General features: G+C 41.7%; 1 protein-coding gene across 1 annotated transcript in view; it reads left to right on the top strand.

Moving 5' to 3' along the window:
• Positions 1-15273: 15273 nt before the first annotated feature.
• Positions 15274-18010, top strand: part of COL19A1 (collagen type XIX alpha 1 chain) — a 332172-nt gene continuing 329435 nt past the window's right edge. The window contains exons 1-2 of the mRNA XM_039532738.1: positions 15274-15735; positions 16704-16831. Coding sequence (XP_039388672.1) covers positions 16738-16831 — 94 coding nt within the window. The 5' untranslated portion in view covers positions 15274-15735; positions 16704-16737. The remainder of the gene's footprint in view (positions 15736-16703; positions 16832-18010) is intronic.

The following is an 18010-nucleotide window of genomic DNA, read 5'->3' as shown; positions in this document are numbered from 1 at the left end:
AAACTACAAAACCTGAACCACCATAAAAGAAAATCAACCTTTTGCTGGTGGCATCTGACTCAGATAATGAAATCTGAGCATGCATCCATCTGAGCTGCTTTGGATTGTTATTGAGCAGAACCCGTGTCAAGGTTCCTTCCCCACTCTGAACTTTAGGGTACAGATGTGGGGACCTGCATGAACACTTCTAAGCTTAATTATCAGCTTAGATCTGGTATCGCTGCCACCATCCAGATTCCTCCGTCTGGAACACTCCCTTCCCCTCCCTGAGTAGCCTTGAGAGACTTTTTCACCAAGTTCCTGGTGAACACAGATCCAAACCCCTTGGATCTAAAAACAAAGAAAAATCAATCAGGTATTAAGAAAAAGGCTTTTAATTAAAGAAAAGAAAGGTAAAAGAAAACCCTCTGGGAGAGATTAGCATACCAGCTACTCTCACAGACAACAGATTCAAAACACAGAGGATGTTCCCCTGGGCAAAAACTTAGTACACCAATGAAAATACCCCAATACCCCAATACCCAATTTGATTCTATCTCTAATTGCACAAGACAGGTTACAAAGAAATAAACATAAACCTATTTATCCCTTTCTAAAACTTACTACTCTGATAAGAGGCTGGTTCCTTGATCTTTTTCACTCCGGCTGAAACTGAGACTCTAAACAAAGGAAAACTTCCCTCCTTCCTTTTGAAACATCTTGTTCCCCCATTGGTTCCTCTGGTCAGGTGTCAGCTAGGCTAGGTGAACTTCTTAACCCTTTACAGGTAAAAGAGGCATTAACCCTTAACTATCTGTTTATGATAACCCGTCATCAGCATGGATGCATATCCCCTTGAATGGTGGTTGAAGGATGAAGGGACATATGAATCCTGAGCGCATTTGGCACATAAATATCTTGCGACGCTGGCTACAACAACGTCATACAAACTTTATTTCTCACTTTCAGGTGACATTGTAAACAAGAAGCGGGCAGCATTATCTCCTGCAAATGTAAACAAACTTGTTTGTCTGAGTGATTGACTGAACAAGAAATAGGACTGAATGGACTTGCAGACTCTAAAATTTTACATTGTTTTATTTTTGAATGCAGTTTTTTTAACATAATTCTACATTTGCATGTTCAACTTTACATGAAAGAGATTGCAGAACCATGCTTGTATTAGGTGAATTGAAATATACTATTTCTTTTGTTTTTTTACAGTGCAAATACTTGTAATCAAAAATAAATATAAAGTGAGCACTGAACACTTTGTATTCTGTGCTGTAATTGAAATCAATATATTTGAAAATGTAGAAAACATCCAAAAATATTTAAATAAATGGTATTCTATTTTGTTTAACAGTGCAATTAATCACAATTAATTTTTTTTAATCACTCGACAGCTCTTCTAAAAATCCTATCTTCTACACTTATTCTGTTAGAATGAACCATGAGTCAGATCCTCAGCTCTATTGAAATAAATGGAGTTATTCCAATTTACACAAGATGATGATCTCGCCCCATAATTTTAATTACAATGCCTGAAACCTAAACCAAAGATGTTTCACCCCAAATAGCTTTGAAGGTGCATCAAAGTTTATTTACTCATATTAAAAAGGTTCTGATGAACACACAATTAAACAATATTTAGGTGTTGTCTAGTGTCTTCCTAAAACAAAGGCTTCCCCATCTCCATGCTGTAGCTGTGGCTAAACACACAGCTCTCTTTGTGGAGGGCCTGTTACCCTTTCAATCACTTGTTCACTTGAGGCAGAGTTTGCATCCCTAGGCTGAGGAGACAGTTTATCAATCACCTGAATATATATTTTATAAACATACGTAAATTTATTATCATGTATCTATATCAAATAGGATTCCTGTAATAATTATAATTTGTATCTGGCAATTTATGCACCAAGCCTACATGTGAGTAATTAATTCATGGGAATAACGTTATTTAATTGCTAAGTGCAGGATCAGGCCTTAAATTGCCACAGCCTGGCTTGGTCCAATGCTAGCTGTTTTAGAGACTGAACAGCAGAATGTGCAAACTTGATTCTCAGTTGCAATTACCACCACGATGCATGTGAGCTCCCCTGGCTTACTGGGAGAGTGAAAGAACCAGAGCAGCTGCTCACAAAACCTAAGTCTTCCAGCTTTGGCATCTAAGGCTATGTCTTCAGTGCATGTGAAGTACAGGGTAAGCAATCACAGGATAAGTTAATCCATGGTAGCCTAACCCACAATACTGTAACCACATTTCTGTGTTGTCATGCCCCCACATGCACTGGTGCTGTTTCTGGATGTAACAAGCAATGCAGCTATCTGGAATCATATCCCAAGATTCATAGCTCTACAACTCACTGTGTCACTCTCTGCTCACATTTACAAGGTGTTATGGGGGAACTTGTCTGCCCACTCTAGGGATTGTGGGAGGAAACTGTCTAAGCCTGTGAAAATAATTTTTTTAGCAGGACCAACCAACTGTGGTGGTGTACTGTTACATTCTGAAGGTATGGATCCCACTCTCCCTAATAACCTGGGCTGACAGCTGCTCCTTTTTATGAAGGCAATGTTTATTTACCACACCTAATGCACTCCAGTGCATTCCAATCACCTTCCAGGTTCAACACTGACATCCAGTCTTCCCTTCAAGGAAACCCTACTGCACTGATTCAGAAACTGTCCAGCACTCAATAAAGCCTCTATCTCTTAATTTGCTATTAATAATAAATTGGGTGTGGCCATGACTTAGGACACAGATGACTACCACATGCAAAATATCCATCCCAAGGACACCACAAAGTGTATGAAATTAAATAGGAATCATGTTTTACAATACTTCTTAACTGCCTCAGTTTTCCCACTTTCAGCCAGGGTCTGTGCCATAGCAACAGTGAGACATTTCAAAATTTCCTCACTCTCAGTCCCCAGTTTTGGTTGGGATCTTAGCCTAGTTACCCAACTTTCAGTTGACATTTTAGCCACATCAACAATGAACTATGCCTCAGTTTCCCCAGTTCCAACCTGGGTCTTAGCTGCAGCAACTTTCAGCTGTGCCTCAATCTCCCTCATAAGGGAAGGCAGTTAGATCACCTCTGTGGGATTTGGTTAGGCTTCCTTCCATCTCCACTCCATCAGAGACATCTGCATGAAGTAGCAATTCCTATTTAAACCTGCTTCGCTGAAAACTGGGACTGTTAGTTGCACTGGTACTCACCACACCATCCACCCTCTAGAGCAGTGGTGGGCAACCTGCGGCCCGCGGCTCTCATTGGCTGAGAACGGTGAACTGCAGCCACTGGGAACTGCAGGCGGCCGTGCAAATGTAAACAAACAGTCGGGCAGCCCACCAGCAGCTTGCCCTGATGGGTCACGTGTGGCCCACTGGCTGCAGGTTGCCCACCACTGCTCTAGACCATGCAGGGGGAGCCAACTCAATAGCCTTGGCCTCTATCTGCTCCTTCTCTGAGTTGGATCAAAAGTATTTGATCTGTAACATTCTGCCTGCTAGGAAGATCCATAGTCTGTTGGCTGCTGACCACATCCCAGTGGCCAGCAGGGTACTAAAGGGGTTGCTTGCCTACCCCTTAAGTTCTGGACACTAAGACCTGGGAAATTCTAGATTGGTGATTCCACCCCTGGGAATGTCCCTTCCCCTTCCCTCCCATATTCTTCGTGAACCTCACAGCTCTGTCATGGGGCAAGAGTCCAGTAAACTGCCTTGCCTCCCCTCCCCTGGGCCACTCACTTATGACTCTGTCATGGGAGAGAGTCCAGACAGCTCCCTGCCCCCACTAGGAGTCACATGTCTGGTCCGGGGGCTTGTAAGAAGTGATTAGAAGATCATCATGTCTCAGTTGTTGTGGCTGCATTTCTTCATTGCAGTCGCGCTGGAGAGTCGCAATGTGCATTAACGGCTACCCCAGGGCCTGTATCTCAGGGAGGGGTGACTATTTCACTGTGTAGTACTGAAAGAGGCATGTGAATGTGTGAATATGGAGCATGTTAAGGGGATAACCTGGGGCTGAGTCTGAGTTAAGTTTCCAGTGAAAACAAGCCCTATAAGTGCTACATAAAAGCTAGCACTTAAAAAAACACATTTCTCAGAAATTGTCCTGGCTCTACATCAAAATAAAATACAGTTTTGGTCTTGGATATGCTCCAAAACACATTTGATGTGCTAAAAATAATAAACACTGCTGAGATTTGTGCCAATATTATTCTCAATACCTTTCACAACTGAGTCTATTTTCTTTAAGAATACTTTTTGATACTGTCTCACGTGACCATCTCATAAACAAACTAAGGAAATATAACTTAGAAGGAGCTTCTATAAGGTGAGTGCATAACTGGTTGGAAAACCGTTTCTAGAGAATAGTTATCAGTGGTTCACAGTCAAGCTGGAAAAGCATATCAAGTGGAGTCCAGCAGGGATCAGTCTGGGTCCAGTTCTGTTCAATATCTTCATCAATGAGTTAGATAATGGCATAGAGAGGACACTTATAAAGTTTGTGGACGATACCAAGCTGGGAGAGGTTGTAAGTGCTCTGGAGGATAGGATTAAAATTCAAAATGATCTGGACAAACTGGAGAAATGGTCTGCAGTAACTAGGATGAAATTCAAGGATAAATACAAAGTACTCCACTTATGAAGGAACAATCAGTCGCACACATACAAAATGAGAAATGACTGTCTAGGAAGGAGTACTGCGGAAAGGGACCTGGGCCTCATAGTGGATCACAAGCTAAATATGACTCAACAGTGTAACACTGTTGCAAAAAAAAAGCAAACATCATTCTGGGATGTATTAGTAGGAGTACTGTAAAGCAAGACACAAGAAGTAATTCTTCCTCTCTACTCCGCGCTGATTAGGCCTCAACTGGAGTATCGTGTCCAGTTCTGGATGCCACATTTCAGGAAAGATGTGGACTAACTGGAGAAAGTCCAGAGAAGAGCAACAAAAATTATTAAAGGTCTAGGAAACATGACCTATGAGGGAAAATTTTAAAAATTGGGTTTGTTTAGTCTGGAGAAGAGAAGACTGAGAGGGGACATGATAACAGTTTTCAAGTATATAAAAGGTTGTTACAAGGAGGAGGGAGAAATATATTCTCTTTAATCTCTTAGGACAAGAAGCAATGGGCTTAAGTTGCAGCAAGGGAGGTTTAGGTTGGACATTAGGAAAAAGTTCCTAACTGTCAGGGTGGATAAAAACTGGAATAAATTGCCTAAGTAGGTTGTGGAATCTCCGTCATTGGAGATTTTTAAGAGCAGGTTAGACAAACACCTGTCAGGGATGGTCTAGATAATATTTAGTCCTGCCATGAGTTCAGGGACTGGACTAGATGACCTCTCAAGGTCCCTTCCAGTCCTACGGTTCTAAGATTTCTATTATTTAAAATTATTAATACAACCCTCTTAGCAGGCTTATGTGTTACTTTGTAGTCCTGATAAATAGTTTGATTTTATTTATTTTAATTGCACAGTAAGTGGGCCTAACTGGTCATCTGTACACTGAGGGCAGTATATGATATATATGCTCTTCTTTTTGGCTGTCAGTGTGTGTTAACATGCAAATTCCCTGGCTCCCAAAACTACCATATATACAGGATTATTGATTATGTTCATCTGCAGTCTGTGTAGGCTAGAAGGTCAGTTTACAGCACATGTGGCCTACAGTGGCCAAGTTTCCTTGAATGCATTTACTCTAACTTTTTATTTAACTGCAGACCATGAATACTACTGAAATTATGAGTTCTTCCACATCTTATATCATGACTAAATGTTCAGGTCCAGATATCCGGCTGGTGTAAATCACTTTAACTCCATTGACTTCAAAATATAACATAGGTTCGGTTCTGGAAGCACTCACTATTAAGCGTAGGGTACAGTTTTCAAAAGCGTCCAAGTAACGAGTCCTAACCGTGGTGCTTAGTACTGGGAATACTTGCACTGTTTCCAATTGACTTCAAAGGGACTACTCATGGTAGTAAACACTGTGACCAGCAGTAAGTATGTGCAGCCTTGGGCCCTTAATTTGAAATTGCTTTTATCTTCTGTTAAAAACAGATACAATGTTTCTTACACTATTTCAAACAGAATAGCTGTTATTAATCTCACAGCTATTTTTGCTAGTTCCTTCCTTATTCTCCCTGCCAAGGAAAATTCTGTCAAGTTGTAAAATCTATCAAAGGTGAGTGCATAAGGATTTGCACTTTGATACAGACCATAACTACTCTTTTACAGTATCTACCTAATGCAAATCCTCACAACACATTTTTATAGTTACTTAGAAATGTGGGAGAAAGATCTGGTTTGTTTTGACTGCAGTAACACATTCCATGCCCTGTAACTGTAACCCACACGCTTGCTGGGTTTGTGTGTTCTGTCCCATCTAGTGGGACCGAGACCACTTAAAGAGGGAGAGTTAAATGAGTCTGCCTTCTAGCCTTACCTAACAGTCAGTTGGTTTTTAGCCTATGCTGTAGAGGCTCATGCACTAAGCTCCAGAGGTCCCCGGTTCGATTCTGCCCGCCGACGACCAGGGTCTGTTGACGTTACACAATTAGGTAAGGCTAGACAGTGACTGGCACTAATGCTGCCATGCAGGGAGTAGTCAGAATCCCCTGACCCTTGTTTGGCTATAGAGAGGTTCCCTGGATCTCAGCACCAAGTGCTCATGGGAGTACAAAGCCTGCATTAGAGATGCAAGTGTGTGGGGAGTAGGCAGAGCTCTTAGCTCTCTCCTTCTCTCACCCATATGCTAACCCCATGGAAGCTGATGGATGTTTCTGAGGCACAATGCTTCCTCCCCCGTGTATCTCATGTGGTGGTGTGCTTCTCCAATTCTTCCTTCTCACAGCTGCACTGAATGGCACAACCTATCTCTATAAATATACAAAAGCAGCAACAGAAATTTCAGCTCTGAGTATAGTCAAATAATGTTCAACAAGCTCTTGCAGTGAACCAGTTAGAACAGGGATCGGTAACTTTTGGCATGTGGCCCGTCAGGGAAATCTGCTGGCAGGCTGGGACTGGTTGTTTACCTGCAGCGTCCGTAGGTTCGGCCGATTGTAGCTCCCACTGGCAACAGTTCGCCGTTCCAGGCTAATAGGGAAAGTGGGAAGTGGCGGCCAGCACATCCCTCAGCCCACATCACTTCCCACAGCCTCCATTGACCTGGGAGCTGTGATTGTCTGAACCTGTGGATGCTGCCGATAAACAAACGTCCCGGCCCACCAGCAGATTTCCCTGACTGGCCACGTGCCAAAGGTTTCCAATCCCTGAGTTAGAATGTGCAAACAGCATTATGGTAAGTACAGAAGGTGCATGGATCTAGATGGAGTGCAACCTCTTTCATGCCAGTATGTTAGTATCTTATATTTACACACTTTGTGCCTTAAATGACATTCAAGTGAATACATACTCACCGTGACTGCTCACCTTATTGTGCATGTCCATTTAACAAACATTTGGACATCCAGATCTTATTGACCACTGTATTATTCCCTCATTATGCCAATATAACCCAATTGAAATCAGTGGAGTTATACTAACATAACACTGAAATATCATAGTGGTGAATCAGGCCTCCTGTATATTTCAAAACTGCAGTTGTGTTAACTTTTATCATCACAGCTAATACAGTATGTATACTTCATGATAGTAGTGACAGATATGTATGCCCATTACAGTACTAACAAGTGTAAATAAAATACTTTCTGAGAAGAATAAAAATACTATTCTTCACAGGATCTGAAAACACTGTATTTATCACAGTAGTATCCTATTTAAACACAAGTTTGAACAAGTAAATTGGGGGAGGAGGAGACACCCAAGGTAACATAAATGTTGCTATCAAACACAATAGGGGACTATGCTTACAGTGAGACTTGACACTTAGTATACATGTCTTTTATCACTTAGGATGAATCTTTCACTTGCTGGAGAAAATAAAAATCTGAGATTCTTGGGACTAACAGTGGTTTATATTTCTGAAATCTCTATCCACAGACACAAATCATACCAGTTTTCTTTTCATCTCCACCTAAACTAAATGTTTCTTAAATAATCATCCTCCACAAGGGTGTAGAAAAAGTTGTACAATCAGATGTGCAAGAATTTTTTTATATGTATTTTTTAAAATTCTTTTTATTATAGCATGTGCAGAAACAATAAAAAATCTAGTATCACAAATAATCCCTCCAAAGTTCACAGAATTTCATATTAGTTACAGCACTTTAAAGTTATCTAACAAATGCTGCTTCTCTCTCCTCTCTGCACTGGTTCCCACTAAGTTCAGTGTCCAGTGCATCTATCTTTATATTCAAAGCCTTTTATACGATTGTTCCTTGCTGAGTGGTCTTCTTTACCTTTGCAGTCATGTCCTCCCACAACAGCTATATTTCACAGAAATAATGGAACTGTTGAATGATGTGGGGATGTTTTTGAATGCAGAAAACAGAACTCTCATAGGACCTAAAGACAGAGGATGAAATCCTGGCGTCACTGAAGTCAATGGAAGTTTCTCTGTTGACTTCAATGGGGCTAGGATTTCACCTAAACTATGGAACTCATCCTGGCAAAAAATATATAAAAAAGAACCCACACTTACACACACACAAGAAGGTCTCTAGTGTCAAGCAATATTCCTTTAGTAGTGGTCAGATTATTGAATATTCTAGGATAGGTGGTAAATTCCCCTAATCAAAGGTGTTGACAGTCTGTTTTAGTGAGAGTCTCAAATTGTCTACTCTCTCTTACTATCCAAAATGGCAGGAGACAGACTCACAAACAGTGGCCATGATTTCTATCAAATTTTCCTAGACTTCTACTTGTGTGAATAGGCCAAAAGCTTGAAAGGAGGGTATTGTGGTCCTGTTCTGAATTTGTTATTCATGCTGGTTGATGAGGCCATCCCAGATACAAAGGATCAGTTCTATTAAATAAGATAGTTCCGTGCTGTGAGTGCTGTGTTTTGGGGTTGAGTGGAGCCAGTTTGAGTTTATAAAGTGTTTTATGGCCCAGAGAAGTTCTGTCAGTCATGACTTTGTTCCCTCTGTGACAAGGGATTGGTAGGCTCTCTTTGTCTCCTTCATGGCCTTGGCACAGGTTTGTAGACAGGTTTTCTTCCCAGATTTTCTATTCCAGGTCATCAAAGAGCTATATTAATCAATGTGGACCATGGTACTTTGATCACCAGATCCTCAGCTGGTGTAAATCACAACAGCCCAAATTTGACAGCATTATGACCTTCATTGCATGGTCCTTTGTTACTGATTCTTCTACTCCTTGGCCTCTTGGTTGGGCAGGGTCTGCTATAAGTAGATTTTGGAACTTGGCTGAGTCTAAAAGGTTTCAGGAACAGATCATGGTATTGCTTTCCTTTAGCCTTGCAATGGGGAGATTTATTATTTCTGCCTGAAGGAAGAACTAGCCTGATCATTAAAAGGAGATTTTTATTTATTTTACTTAATTTTTTATGTCCACACCAAATCCAGAGATCTAGTAGTCTGGAAAGGGAGTTTTGATCAATGCTGAAATCTCCTAAAATGATGAGTCCTGCAAACTCTATCACCATGTCAGGCAGTGCCTCTTATCAGTTTCCCTGGCAAGCCTTTGGTGTCTGGGATTTACTAATTAGCAGCATGTCCAGGTTAGGCAAATATACAGCAAACCATCAACCAGAGTATATCTACGACTGAAGCAATACAAATTAAATCTATGGGGACTGATGTTTTGACTACACTTCATTCAGAAAATCTGTGGCCCAAATTCTGCTCCCAAACATGCAACTCCTGTTTGAATTCAGAACTATAAAGCCTGATCTTGCAGCCATTATTAAGGACTTAATCATGTAGATTGATTTGCATGGAAGCATATATTGAAGGGTATTCTGCTCTGCTCTATTTGATAGTGTGAAATATATTCTCTTTATTTATAACAAATCTAAGTAGTCCTTAAAATTGTAAATTGTCCCGTGCTCAAAATTTGGATAAATTTTCTGAATCTTTGGAAGACAAAATTAATTCAAAGATCTTTGTAACTGAATATTTAATTTTAGGTATAAAATTCTGTGCTATTTACAAAAGAATCTTTACCTAATTGCCAAAATATTCATTAATTTTTTCCTGTGGACACTGAAATCCAGTGGTCAGTGACACTCCTTTTGGGTGTAGGCATCTACACTAGTGGATTTGAATCCAGGATATTTAGGAAATGTGAACAGGACCTAAGCAAAGGTTGTAGAATTTCTGTAGATTTTGTCTCAGCCCATCCAGCAGTGTCCCGGACAGCTGCAGCATGGCCTGCTCAGAGCCACGTGGTGAGCTGGCAAAGAGTCCTGGGGACAGGAAGGGGGCAGAGGTTGGGGGGACGGTCAGGGGACAGGGAACGGAAGGGTTGGATCGTGGGCATTCCCGGGGTCTGTCAGGACTCAGCAAGGGGATGATAGGGGTTGGGGCAGTCAGGGGACAGGGAGCAGGGGTGGGGTCCTGGGGTGATAGTGGAGGGTCTCTGGGGGACGGTGAGGGGGCAAGGAGCAGGATGGGTCGGAGATTCTGAGGGGGACAGTTGGGGGGCAGGAAGTCGGTGGGGGTCGAATGGGGGCAGGGCCAGGCTGTTTGGGAGGCACAGCCTTCCCTACCCTAAAGCTCATTCAGCAGTTTGAGGCTTCCAGAAGAGTCAAGCTGTTAGCTTTTCCATTAGGGCTACCATCCTTTTCACTTCTCAAATGCCAAATTATAGTCTATATTTAATTTCAGTGCCATAGGGAGATTCATGTCAGGGGAGGGTAGCTTCATTTAAAATTAGTCACTGGGGGAGGGATCACACGAGAAGAGCAATATCCTACACTACCTACCTCCTTCCCAACATACCAAGGGAGACCGCCCCCCTACATTTCCTGAGGCTCCAGAGGGGTTAATTCAGTGGTTCTCAAACTTTTGTACTGGTGACCCCTTTCACATAGCAACCTGTGAGTGTGACCCCCCATATAAATTAAAAACATTTTTTTATATATTTAACACTAATATAAATGCTGGAGGCAAAGCAGAGTTTGAGGTGGAGGCTGACAGCTCACGGCCCCCAGTAATAACCTTGTAACCCCCTGAGGGGTCCCGACCCCCAGTTTGAGAACCCCTGGGGTAATTTAATTTTAACACCCTATGTCCATTCACATGCATGTGCTATTTTGAGCATTTCAGTTTTCACAACATAGGCTCATCCCAGATTTGGAACAAGCTCAAATGCTCAGTTCATGGAGTACGTACATAAGATATACTAAAGACAAACCCACAGTAACAGTCTCCAGTTTGTGAGGGACCCCATGGAGCCAGTCTCTAGGAAACAGATAAATGCGTGGAGGTTAAGTCCATTAATGGCTATTAGCCAGGATGGGTAAAGAATGGTGTCCCTAGCCTCTGTTTGTCAGAGGGTGGAAATGGATGGCAGGAGAGAGATCACTTGATCATTACCTGATAGGTTCACTCCCTCTGGGGCACTTGGCATTGGCCATTGTCGGAAGACAGGCTACTGGGCTGGATGGACCTTTGGTTTGACCCAGTATGGCTGTTCTTATATTCTAACCTAAATGAACCCAAAGTTATAGAGACAGATATGAGTCAAGGAAGCCAGCAGAGTATCAGAAACCTGGAAAAATCTCTGACTGGATGGGCTCAGGCGTTTGGTCACAAGCTGAGGTGGTTCAAAAAGTTTTGGATTTTTTTTTAAGCAGAATTTTTTTATTGTTTCTTTAAACAATTAAACACAGCAAGCAGCAGATATTTGGCCACACACTTCTGAAACCCCAAACCATATTCAGGTTATGGCAGACTAAATTTCAGCTTTTCAATTAAAAAAACCACAACAAATTTTGAAGGAAAGCAGACATTGTCCATGATTTTTTTTCTGCTTTTTAAAAACCCCTAGTTTTCGATCCAGAAACAGATTTGACGGCACATATTTGTCCAACCCTTTTAATGAACTTTAGTGCCTTTTAGCACTAGCTGATGCTGAGAGCCAGTGATACCTTGTAAAGAAGTTTTCTCAAAACTGGATTTGTGCCGAGATGCAGAAGGATTATTTTTCCCAGCGCAGCCCATGGGGGGGCGGGGGGAACAAGTGGGGCAATTTGCACCGGGCCCCGCAGGGGCCCCCATGAGAATATAGTATTGTAATTTTTTTTTATGGAAGAGGCCCCCAAAATTGCTTTGCCCCAGGCCCCCTGAATCCTCTGGGCGGCCCTGGTAAAGTGAAAATAAAACATATTTTAAATTCAATAATCACAATACATTTCATTAGTACTAGACCTCTATAATCTTTTATTTTTGTGTTATGGCTTTTAAAATATTCTCCACACTTCCCAGCTCAGAATCACAAAGAGCAAACTGCAGCCAAAACTCTTGTGAGTAGTCCCTTTGCCTTGGGACTACGCATTTGAATAAGGGCTGCAGAATCAAGTTTTGGCTGCAGGATCAGGCCCTTAGCTTCATAACAGTTCTATGAGATAGGGAAGCATTTCCATCTGCATTTTACAGACTGGAAAACTGGTGTCTAGAGATTTGTGGCTTTCCCAAAGTCACACAAGATGTGGCAGACCTGAGAACAAAAATTAAATGTCCTGACTCAGTCCTGTATTTCAGTCACAAGACTATTTACTCTTTGTGATTCTGAGCTGGGAAGAGTAGAGTCTGTTTTAAAAGTCATGTCACAAAGATAAAATAAAAAATTATGAACCACGACTTCAAGTGTGACTTACTTGTTGTCTTGTGCAGTTATTTTGATGCTGGGTGAAACCAGGAAGTACTGTTGGAAATTTTGTGAGGAAAAATCCAATATAATGAAATTTCCAGTTGATTTTAAGACCAAGTTCAGACAAGTTCCAGATAAACAATTTTTTTGGATGTTTATCCACTCAATATTAAACCTCGAACCCTTTGAGATTCACTCTTCACAAATCACCACCTCCTCATCTTGACTTCAAAAACAGATCTACTAGAAAAAGAGAGAACTTTAAATTCATTTAAATGAGATGCATTAAAATAAGATTCTGCTCTCCCTACCTTCTATGTATGTACTTGTAATCGTTTTCTTACTCTATATCCTTTTATCCTCTGGTTTACATGTCTAAAGGCTGTCATGAGCACACTCATAGGGCCCAAGAAAAGTACAGTTTAGCATATTCAAGTGAGAATTAGTGGCAAGGCTCAGTGTCACCATTTTATCACAGACAGATGATATTACAGTGCAAGAACAGACTGGCTTTTAAATGATGGGCTTAAAAAGGCAAACTAAATACCAGTCATCTGCTGTGCTTTGCAACATCAGTGCCATAAATAGGCGCATTCTCTTGGTTGGTTGGTTGGTCTTAAATTTATGATAAAGTATATAAAATTAATGACATATGCTTACACTTAAGTGTTAAAAGCCAGTTCCCTGCTGGTGTGTTAATGCCATGCACAGTACTTCATAGCCACTGCTCCACAAACAGAACCCACACACCCTTTCATTCATGCAATCAAACCCAGACAATTTTATTTGTGGAACAGTTTATTATACAAATAACATAAAAACATAAAATAAAATAACCTTTTTAATATTATTACCAGACTTGGAAGAGATTAGTGTGATTATGTAAAACCCCTGACTGTGTTGGTGTCTGTCCTGTCTTGCAGTATATTCTGTGCTCACTGAGTGGGAGGGTCACACTGTGTGAGACTAATAAGGACAGAGCTGCATCCTACTCTTTGGAGACTCGCTCCAGCAACTCCTCAGCACTACAGCAGCTTTGTACAGATATTTACGGTGCTTCTGGAGGACTTAATAAGTAAAAATTAAAGGTAAGCAGCTCATATTTGTAGTCAATGTTTACACATCACACACACATACTATTGTATTTATGTGTTCAGCTCACTTTATTGCCACTCAAGTTTATTTCTGATTTTGCCTGTATCCTATATATAAATACTATACACTGTATGTTTATATACTGTTGTCACACTGGATAATGTACTGTATTAATCTGCTCACCTTGTGTAAATAAGTTACTATAGTTATGTCTGTGTGTGTATATATATTTGTTTCAATTAAAACTGCTAATCAAAATACTCCTAGTGCATGTACTACAGTTAACAAAATGATTAAATGCTGTTACAAACTGGCACAAGGCCAAAACGTATATATTTGATAAATACGTATGGCTGTACATACAATAGGTCTATACACAAAAGCAAATATATATTAGTCTGTAACGTTTTTCCTTATTGTGGGAGTCTGCTGGCCTAAATGCAGTAAACTGAAATGGTTTAGTGACAAGGGGATATGGTAAAAGAAAGGACAGCCCCTTATTGGGAATTTGCAGGTGCACAGCCCTGAACCTACATGGGTCTCAGGGGCTCTTGAGTTTTTCTGCGTTGAATTACATTGTTCGTGCATTTCACTGCCAGTTATACTTTTATTTGACTAGAGCTCAGCCACGCTGTTGGGGCAGAGAGAGAAACTGATCTCCCCTCCCCAGACGCGATCTTCCACCATGTCCCCAGGCCCCTGCAATGCCTACCTGGAGGCAGCAGGCGCTGCCTCTCCCAACCCCACCTACCCTTTATTTTTGGTTAGTTTTCTGGTAAGTTTGGCCGAGTTTTGCTGCAGCTTCGCTCCTGGCCCCAGCTGAGGCCGGCTTCTCAGGCGGTGCAATTTCCCGGCAGAAAAGCCAGTTAGGATAAATGCAGATCCGGGGGGGCTGCTCCCACAAGACGCTGGGCATCAGTCCCGACGACTGGCGGGGCGCTCTGCAGGCGGGGCCCCAGGAAGGGCTCTGCATGGAGAGCCGCGGGGCCGTCGGCGAGTGCAGCACTCACAGGCCTCGGGCCAGGGGCACCCCACGCACACAGACATGGGGGCGGCGCTCACCCCTACCTCACGCGGCGCGCTCACCTCTCTGCCAGGGATGTGGCCACGGGGGGCGCCCGGGCGGCGCGTGAACAGCCGCGTGGGGCGGGGTCCTGCGCCCCCAGCTTTGCCGCCTGCTCCGCTGTGCGCTGGCAGCGGGCGCCGGGACTTACGGTTCCCAGATGCTTTGGCGCGTCTCCGCCGGGCTGGCTGCGCTGCAGGACGGTCCGGGGAGGGAGGGGTTGGGCTGGGGACAAAGGGCTTCGGACTAGAGCGGTTGGGGACGGGGAGCTGGGGTTGTGACCCGGGGGTAGCGGTGACTGGGAGCTAACGCTTAGGGCTGGCTGGGGAGGTTGGAGCTAGGCTGGAGTCTGCAAGCACAGCAGAGCAAAGTCGGCAGGAAAGCAGCTGCTGCTAGGAGTCAAGACCCTGTAGGCAGCGCCACTGGTATTGCTGCTGCTTCAGGCAAACTGACCAGCACCGTGTCAGGCCTTGGCCCCTCCCCGGGAGCGAGTGCTCTGGCTTTCCCACACTCCAGCAGCTTGGGCGTGTTCATGCGCAGAGGAATTAAGGATCTGCACATTTCCCCCTTCTGCTGCCCAGTTATCTCAGTGCCTGTCAATTGGTATCTGCGTGTATTATCCTGTCTGTAAAACAAATCAAAATTCATTAGAGAAACTAAATTTCCAAGGCGGGTTGTGTTACAGTCTGGACCGTCATAAACTCAAGTCAATTCTTGCTATTAAGTTCTGGCAGGTTGATTGTATAAGTGATTGATCATCTTCTGAAGTAATAAACTAGCGATGAATCAACATGCAGAGATACAGTAGGCATGGTGAAGGAGATAGCGGCATTAGCAATTGGTAACAGTTACTTAATTTGTAAGAGCTTTTTAGGATTTGAGAGCCATAGGCTTTAAGCTCTAGTACATTGAAGTCTCCTTGTAAAGCAGGTGCAGGAACTTACACCATGATGTTCTTTTGACAGAAATTCATTTTGTGTTATGGTCTGTACTGCTGACTGACAGAATAACCATGAAGATGAAAATAGTGCAACACAAAAATAATCATAAAGATACATTTCCGGAGCAGATACACCAGCTGTATTTTTTCTTCAGTTCATCTTCATATTACAGGACAACATCATGCTTTCTCTAAGAAAAATATGAATAATAATTTATTGTTGCATTGTACTGTGCTTTGTTAAATCCATACTTTCCTGCTAGTTGTAATTGGTTTAGAAGAAGCCCAGTATTGTGTTTGGAAGACAAAGATATTTTGTTGGACAAGTTTCATTCTTTTTTAATAAGATTTAAACTGCAAACTTAGGTCAGGCTGTCCTAGGCACTTGCATATTTTGCAAAGAATATGAGCAAATATATGACCATTTTGTTTTTAAATAAAAGACTATATAAAGCAATGATAAGTTTTCCTCATTTGATTTGATGACTACTTTAGCAGTCATTTTGCAGCACTATGCCATCAAACCATTAAACTAAAATATCTAAGACTAAAAAGCTAGAAGGGAGAAAAAGAACTAGTCATTCTAATGGATAATTTAGTGGCTTTTTAAATAATATCTGAGTTAGTATTTCTGTAAATGAATTGCTCATGAAACTAAAAAAGTAGCAAGAAATATATTTCACCCAATTCTAAATTCAGATTCTAAACTTTTTCAGAGCTTTAACACAGCTAAATGGTGTACATTGTGTACAACCAATGACTTTCTCTTTTCTTTACAAATAAATTCTTCCTTGTGGGTTTTTTGTCGGGGGGCTGGGAAAGGGAGAATAAGAAGATATTGTTCCCATTGTGAGTATTTTTTGTTTCAGATCTGTGGTCAATTTTTCACGTGTCTGAGGGGACATGAAGCACATTGGATTATGCATAATTTGGCTTTGGATGGCAATTCTCTTCCTCCTTCCTGTTTCAACTTACATGGCAGCCACTGATAAGACAGGTACTTCTCTCTTTTGTTTTTATAGCCATACAGACAAAAGGCTGAGGACAAGTCTCAATATTGACACAGCTCAACAAATAAATAATGATACTTAGAAAGTAAATGGACCATGTAAGGATATGAAGTTACGGAAGCTCAATCAGTTTTAACATCTCTTTGAAGAAGTCCATATTGGATGTATCTAAAGGCAGTGTTTCTGTTTCCCATACACAAAGAGGAATATATTTTTGGAAGCAGTTTAGCCACTTGCAATGTAGACCCCTGATATTTTCTGTTTTTAATATTACATATCCAAAAAGAGTCCAGTTCTGGTCTTGAAAAATCTAGAACTCTATTAATACAATTTTGTTTAATTGATTCTGTGTTTTAATCTGAGGAAAACATTTATTAAGAGCCCCAAAGGCCTGCCCAGCACCTCAGAGGGGTAGAAGAAGGCAGTTCCTTGCCCCTAAATAAACAGAGGAGAGGAGAAAGAGAGAGAAAATTCTAGCAAAATGGTCACAGTAAAGTTTGGTGCATTACTTTTATGACACCCCCGCCCTTTCGTGGGTCCGTCTTGCTATCTGTCCCTTACTAGCTCTCTTCTGTAAAACAATGTCCTTCTCCCCATCTCTTGTCCCATTTCTTCCTCGGTATTGTCACTATAACCCACCATGTCTGAGAAATAAATCACTTGTATGCTTATAAATGTGACCATCTGGTATGATATTGCATCAAATAATGACTTGTCAGTTTCCTGGAGTTGGCCATAGACACTGCCTATATCTCAATTCCCTTCAGTGTGCCTAACATCACTAACAAAAAAAGGCTTTTTATTTGTTCTTTTTTTTTTAAAAGAAAGATAGACAATTAGGACCTGATTTTCAGAGATGCCTAGCCTCCAGAAAACCAGTTGAAGGCAATAGCACTTGTGAGCGCTCACTGCTCCTAAAAATCAGGCCCAAGGTGTTTAAGATTAGTACCTTGCACAATGGGACTCCAATAAGGCCTTTAAGTGCTACTGGAGTACAAATAATAAATAGTAGTGATAATTATGACTGGGCAAGTAGTACATTGTGGAGAATCTGAGTTTGGGTTCTAAACTCTCTCTTGAACTTTTAGAGCAGCAAAAGCTAAGAGCTCTGTATGTGTATTATTCTCAAACCCTGGGAGGTGGGAGGGTAAACCTCCTCTAATTAC

Source organism: Mauremys reevesii, linkage group 3, assembly GCF_016161935.1.
Source record: "Mauremys reevesii isolate NIE-2019 linkage group 3, ASM1616193v1, whole genome shotgun sequence".
NCBI lineage: Eukaryota > Metazoa > Chordata > Testudines > Geoemydidae > Mauremys > Mauremys reevesii.
The sequence above is the reverse complement of the archived record's forward strand: the minus strand, read 5'-3'. Positions and strand labels throughout refer to the sequence as shown.